The 7,305-nt window shown below is 35.2% G+C and overlaps 1 protein-coding gene across 1 annotated transcript; it reads left to right on the forward strand.

Moving 5' to 3' along the window:
- Positions 1 to 1,732: 1,732 nt before the first annotated feature.
- On the forward strand, positions 1,733 to 6,421 carry dnajc15 (DnaJ (Hsp40) homolog, subfamily C, member 15). The gene is made up of 6 exons (XM_047371045.1): positions 1,733 to 1,868; positions 4,334 to 4,385; positions 4,602 to 4,675; positions 5,534 to 5,610; positions 5,698 to 5,768; positions 6,146 to 6,421. The coding sequence occupies exons 1-6, from the start codon at positions 1,767 to 1,769 to the stop codon at positions 6,214 to 6,216; spliced, it is 447 nt and encodes a 148-aa protein (XP_047227001.1). The 5' UTR covers positions 1,733 to 1,766; the 3' UTR covers positions 6,217 to 6,421.
- Positions 6,422 to 7,305: the final 884 nt, after the last annotated feature.

Below are 7,305 nucleotides of genomic sequence, written 5' to 3' on the forward strand. Positions count from 1 at the left end.
CTCTCAGTCTCAGTGGCTTAAATGTTTTTTTGAATAATTAATGGAAGCCTGTTTAATTTCCATTTAAGCCACTTAACATTTTAACAAATTCAGAATGAGAGAATGGAAAGTTTTTGTTTATTTTTCTATTTTTTCTTGCCCTTATTTTTGGATTTTTAAGTTCTTATTTTTTACCCTGTTAATCCTTGCTAGAAAAGAGTTAATTACTTAATTACTTATTTATTCTTTTTTAATAAAAAGGTTAATATATTTAGCTGATTTCCCTTACAGGTGACTATCTTGTTTACTAGCTGACCTTTAGTAACATAAGTTGCAATTTTACTTTAGTACTATTGTTATCATTATATACTCTTTTACTTTGTTCTTTTTAAATTGCATTTGTTTAAAATTTTGTTAGGAGTGGCATTTTTTGTTAATTTCTAAAAACTCGATGCAAGGTCTAAAAAAAAGAAACTAAAAGACAAAGAATGCTGCTGCAACCTGAGACCCTATAACTGTGCTTTGTATTTTTAAAAAGGTATTAAACAAGTCTTAAATCAAAAAAAGTCTTCAGTATCATGATTTTTTTATTATTATTATTTCATTTACTATATTAGTGTATTATATGTTAACATTGTGACTTAATAAAATCAGAGCAAAGACACGAAGGGTCCTTTAATTTATTAAACGTATTTAAAGTATATAATTTATTCATTCAAATATTCGAACATAAACACAAGATGAATAATACTAATAAAACATAACAGCATTCTGATACATTTTACGGGGCTGTATACACTTCATTTAACTTGTCTGTCACAAGCAAGAAGGAAAAAAAACCAGTCTGACATCAGCACAAACACACACAAAATAATTATAAAATAAAATGACAAAAGATGCCGCAATTCAAAATTATACCATAACAAAGGCACATTATAGGTCTTGATATACAGGGTCAATTAAACGTGCATTTTGGAGATGTAACAGTGTGTATTCTGCTTTCTTATTCGTAGTGAACTAGTTAACTAAGTATTTACATATGAATGGTATTCCAACAAAAACACATAAATGTTTGGGAAGGAAATCGAGAACTTAGCTTTGTGTATGTGAAATTTCCCTAATAGGAGCATTAGGTTAATTATAAAGCACAAAGATCTATCCCTAGATTCAAACTTGACTTTAGATCTGATTTTAACAATGCATTTAGTTTTCTTATTGAGGAATTTCTCCATGTCCCCCCAAAATCCAGAAGAGGCTGAAAAAGGCAGCTAAAAAATAGATGTAATACAGTCTCTGATTCAACTTGACAAAAAGTAGTTTGCATTCAAGTCTTTACACGTTGAAAGTTTTTTTGTTGAAAGGATAAATATTGTGCAAAATTTTAAAATTGAGCTCCCTTATTTTATTTTAAATACTATACCGAAAGTGAATCATCATAGATAGATAGATAGATAGATAGATAGATAGATAGATAGATAGATAGATAGATAGATAGATAGATAGATAGATAGATAGATAGATAGATAGATAGATAGATAGATAGATAGATAGATAGATAGATAGATAGATAGATAGATAGATAGATAGATAGATAGATAGATAGATAGATAGATAGATAGATAGATAGATAGATAGATAGATAGATAGATAGATAGATAGATAGATAGATAGATAGATAGATAGTTCGTCTACGAGCAGGAAGTGGTCAGAATCCTTTTAAGCGCTGAACTTTATTTTGAAAGGAATAACCGGACATGATGTACTTGGTGTGACATCAGAGAGGCAACATGGCGAACAACGGGGGAGCGTCAGTGGATGAAATGATGCGATATACTGAATATTCACCTAAAACAACTGTTAGGAGTGACGCAGAGATAGATAGACGGTTGGTAAGTTTTCGAGTTGTGTTTGGTGGACATTTTGACGTCTGTCAAACTAGAAGAATGTGTTTTTATTGACAAAGTCTGTGTTCGTAACCTCCGTGGTGACATGGCGTCATGCTCAGTTACATCAGGAACGTGAGTTAGGATGAAGCAACTTTAATTAATGGCTCCCGCTGCTAGGATTGTTGTACTAGAGTTTTTAATACGTTTTTTGCACGTATATTTTGAAATAAAATGATGAGTATATAAATCTTGTGATAAACAGTTTAAATATCGATGATGCAGTTTATCTGCAGACTTGAACCTCCATTGGGTTGTGATGTACTCATTTTTACATAATTAAATTCTTTCATAGGAAATTATTCAGCAATCTGGACGTCTTAGAGGACGTTCCGTATAATATTCAGGTTTCCTTCGTAGTAGGTATGAAATTTCATTAAAGTATTTTTCATATCAGGATGTAAAAATAGTTGTATATGCAGCAGGGTGGAAATGAAAGCCAATATATACCAGCCATTTTGTGCCAGAAACTCATAATTAGTTTAAGCGTGTAATAGTAAATATTTGTTTCAAACCCAGTTTGCTGTGTGTTTGTCTTGGCTACAAAAACTGTTGATTTATTATTGTTTATAAATTAAACTGTTACAGTTATCTACTTTTAATTCTATGTAGAAAAACAAGCAGTTTTCAATTATTTAAAATACAATATATTTAATTTTAAAATAATACCATGCATGTGTCATTTTGGGCCCAGTGAAAGTAAACACATTCTGTCATCCAAATAATTTCTATATTTATGTAATCGATGAATAAATGAGAGAACAATAACCCAAACTGAAATGGGTTAGACTTAATAATTTAATGTTTTTGTGAAGTTTCTTAAATCTACTTGCCATACCTACAAGTTTGTTTTTGTTTATTTCCACAAACAATATATTTCCAAAAGGACTCCTAGAAGCTAGATAGCTTATCAAGTGGGGATCTAAAACACAACCACCACATACATCATTGCCCATCCCATTAAACAGACCTAAGATATCTTCTTCTTCAAAGCAATAAATCAAAATTTGACATAAAAGCTAATCAACAAAATCAGCACTGGAGCTACAATTTGGTGGGTCACCATCAGACCAAGTTAAGCGGGTCATCTCCAACCAAGTCCACCACCCCTTTCATAAATTGAATTAAAAAGGAGTAATAATAATAATAATATCAAATGGTCTAATAAATGATATAATATAATAAGAACATCAACACATAATACCATCAATAAAAACAATATGGCTTTTTATAATTATACTTGTGCTACAACAAGTTTTGTTGTTGCAAAAATATTTATCATATAAGTTAAGGAACAGAACAAGGATAGTCTTGTACAAGAATATAAACTTAAAGTTCAAACACTTAATCAGTATTATAAAGCAATATTAATAATGACATTAAGGGTGTTATTACGTTTTTGTTGTTGACTGCAACCAATGTTTTTCCCATCCAAACCTGGTCAGCCTGCTCTGCTTTAGCATGGAGTTAACCAGGTTTTAGAATGCTGCTATAATGTTGTTGTTTATTTTCTAAAAAACTACAGCTGCAAAAAGTCTTCAGTGAAAATGAGTCTTGCTTCTGCTGCAGGCTAATGTTGACCCTCTTCTCTCATGTTGTGGTGCCTTTCTTATTATTCAGCTTGTAATTTTTTTTTTTTTTTTTTGTGATTCAAATTAGTTGCATGCAAACAAAACCGGCAGAAAGAGATGTTCACTTGGTTGCTTTCCCCTTCCAATTGTCAAAGTCAATAATCCGTTTGTCCATCTATCTATCTGATTATCCATATGTCCATTCATTTGTTTCCCTATCTTTACGTGTTCCATAGTTTAATCCTTACCATTGTAGATGTTTTTCTTTTTTTTGTTGCTATTTTTATTATTTTTATTCCTACTTTAAAACCGGCTTGAGAAGGATAAAGAAGTCTGTAAATCTGAGTTTGGAAAAGTGTGAAATTTGGACTCGAAAAATGTGTAGGAACCTTTTATGTAAGGGTTCTAGGTTGTCTAATGACAAGTTTCTTTTACTACATTTCTGTTAATAACAAAAGCTCTTTCATTTACCCACATAATGACTTGTGTGCATCTTATTAAATTTCATTTATAGTTGATGCTTTCATGGGGAAACTAACAGCAGATGTGTGATTTGACCAGTAAATAGATTTAAGCTGTAAATAAAGTGAAGGTGAAATGGGCTTTACCTTTCTTTAGTTTTTTTTGAGTGCCTCATGTCACCATCTCATTAACGTCCTCTGAATGCTGTCCTTTGTTTGATCACTAAAACTATAGTAACATTAAACATTTATTTGGTATGATCTAGATTGGTTCCTTTTTGAGCCTTAAGTGGATGACATGTGGCACAATGAGGCTGCCGTTGCAAAACTCTTCATGTGTTTGTGTTTTCTGACCAGTTTGACCATGTTTCATTGACAGGGAGGGGCTCTGATTGCAGTTGGTCTTGGTGTTGCTGCTGCGGGTTTTGCAGGTAAAAACAACTTATTTCCCAAGACAAAATAAAATGTTGCTTTTTTAACGATTCTTTTACTGCTTTTTTTTTTGTTGATAAAACTGTTGTGCTTTATTGTTTTTGCTTCAATTTTATTTTGCTAAAAGCGAAAACACATGCTGGATGTTTTTTCCATCATTTATTTTGAAGTATTTAACTCTATAGAGCCTTGTTTGTCCTGCTTTTTGTCCTCAGGCCGTTATGCATTCCAGCTTTGGAAGCCACTGGGCCAGGTTTTCTCTGAAACGGTCAAGAAGATGCCCACATCGGTAAGAAGATTACATGAACTTTGGTTCTGATATTCAGATTTAGGCATTTGCTTTCAAGCTGTATGGTGTCTTTGACAAAAGTTTATCTCATAGTCGTGAAGATCCTTAAATCATCTGAAATTAGCTCTAGTATGAAAGAAAAAACAAAATTCAATTTCCAAAAATATAAAAATCTGGATTTCCAAGAGAACATTGAGAAAAGAGATGCACTTCTTTCATGGTGTGGCAGCAAGAATAAAGATGCTAACTACCTTCTGAATGTTTGTAAGCACCATGTGTAAAACTCAGAGGGGATTTATTGTTTTGTGTGTTTTATTGAACAGTTCAAAATAGTAAGAATTTTATTATTAATAAAATGTTGGATTTATGGAGGTTTTGAATGGACAAACTACTCTGGTTGTAGAAGAGTTTATCGATTTATCAAAACATCTTTAGGAAAACAGACCAGAGTTCTTGTTTTGTATTCAGCGTGTTTTTTTCCTGGTGCTATAAACATACATAAAATATCTGTTTTTAATGTCTATGTGAAGATTAAACACAGGCCAAGAAACCTAGAAAATGTTGAGTCTGGACTAGTCTGGAGATTTGATGTCAAAAAGTTATAAGAACTCCGTTCTATTATAATATCGGTAGTTTGAGTTTTGATTGAGTCAGACAAATTTGCTGTAAATAAATTAACCGAAACTAATGAATCTGCTACTAATATTATTTACCTGCAAACTGGAAGCACTTATTTGATTTCTGAAAACTGATCTTTGCATCCCATTCTTTATTGAAATAAAACATATATAATACATAAAGTGCTTGATTGATGCTAACTTATCTAACTCAAGCTCCAATCGTCTTCTGTCCTCTTAGGCTTTCTCGTCTTATTACAAAGGAGGTTTTGAGCAGAAAATGTCGAGGCGGGAGGCAAGCCTCATTCTGGGTATCAGGTAAGAGACTAAGTCTGTTAGCATGTATGATGTATTTTGTTTGTGCCTACTAAAGAAAATAATGAGCACTTCCTGGGTTGTGTTCAGCCCAGCTGCCACGAAGGCTAAAGTACGTGAGTCACATCGGAGGATCATGGTCCTAAATCATCCAGATAAAGGTAACTCGGTTCCACTGGTTCTGTTCTATAGCTAAACCAATCCCAAATTTTCATATCTCATTATTGGTCAGCATGACATAATTTTAAAAAATAAGATGGTGAGTGCTAATACTGGAAACTAACCTATAAGATTGTCATGTGTGGCAAAAACAGTGCATTTGAAAGCAGTGAATTTAACATTTCTTCAAATGTCATATAAGGTGTTTAAACATGACTGGCTGAGAAGCTTGTGAACAGCTGTGCGTAGTTAAGGATAATGAAATTTACATGATCCTACCTTTGGATAGCCTAAATTTTGAATACTACATCACAGAATTTTTAGCTAGTTTGAGTTGCTTTAGTGTTAAAGGGTCTGACTGAATCATATTTGTGTTTAGGTGGCTCTCCATATCTTGCTGCAAAGATCAACGAGGCCAAAGACCTAATGGAAAAGGAAACACGCCGATGACAATTGCTCGTAGGAAACAAAGTACAGGTTAAGAATCAAACACGTGGAGATGGTGCTCCTTTATTTATATGAAGTGTTGAAAGAAAATAAACTGGTTGGAAAAGGTGTAAAGTCGCCCTCTAGTGGTAGCTAAGTAAAATGCTGTTTATGTGAATGTACATACATCACCATGTAAGATGTTCAGTAAAGATCTGCTTCAACAACAGTGGAGTGAGAATTTTGTGTGTTCGAACATTTAACTCTTAATGTGGAAATGCTTGCTCAACAACTAACTGGGTTTTCAAATGAGCACCTTGCCTAATGTTGGAGATCAGATTTTACCTTAGACGTTTGATCAACAGAAGGCCTTAGCCAAAAATTCCCCCATCTTTTCAGAAGGGTTCAGTTTAAGGTTTTAGGGCTCTGGATTTTCCCTATTATTTATGAGGCAGTTTTCAGATGCAAAATATCTAAGCATTTCTTGCAATTACTCGTACTCGTCGTCTTCCGCTTATCCAGGACCGGGTTGCGGGGGCAGCAGACTCAGCAGAGACGCCCAGACGTCCCTCTCTCCAGACACCTCCTCCAGTTCCTCCAGGGGGAGCCCAAGGCGTTCCCAGGCCAGCCGAGAGACATAGTCCCTCCAGCGTGTCGTGGGTCGTCCCCTGGGCCTCCTCCCGGTGGGACGTGCCTGGAACACCTCCTGAGGAAGGCGTCCAGCAGGCATCCGGTATAGATGCCCGAGCCACCTCAACTGGCTCCTCTCGATGTGGAGGAGCAGTGGCTCTACTCCGAGCCCCTCCCGGATGGCCAAGCTCCTCACCCTATCTCTAAGGGAGTGCCCGGCCACCCTACGGAGGAAGCTCATTTCAGCCGCTTGTATCCGGGATCTCGTTCTTTCGGTCATGACCCAAAGTTCATGGCCATAGGTGAGGGTAGGAACGTAGACCGACCGGTAAATTGAGAGCTTTGCTTTTCGGCTCAGCTCTCTCTTCACCACAATGGACCGGCACAGCGCCCCCATTACTGTGGCAGCCGCACCGATCCATCTGTCGATCTCCCGCTCCATTCTTCCCTCACTCGTGAACAAGACCCCGAGATACTTAAACT

The sequence above is a fragment of the Girardinichthys multiradiatus genome, chromosome 7, assembly GCF_021462225.1.
Source record: "Girardinichthys multiradiatus isolate DD_20200921_A chromosome 7, DD_fGirMul_XY1, whole genome shotgun sequence".
Taxonomy (NCBI): domain Eukaryota; kingdom Metazoa; phylum Chordata; class Actinopteri; order Cyprinodontiformes; family Goodeidae; genus Girardinichthys; species Girardinichthys multiradiatus.

Coding starts and splice junctions, on each gene's coding strand:
- dnajc15 (XM_047371045.1), top strand. CDS start 1,767: ATGGCGAACAACGGGGGAGCGTCAGTGGATGAAATGATGCGATATACT. Junction 4,386..4,601: donor TGCTGCTGCGGGTTTTGCAG/GTAAAAACAACT, acceptor TTTTGTCCTCAG/GCCGTTATGCATTCCAGCTT. Junction 5,611..5,697: donor AGCCTCATTCTGGGTATCAG/GTAAGAGACTAA, acceptor GGTTGTGTTCAG/CCCAGCTGCCACGAAGGCTA.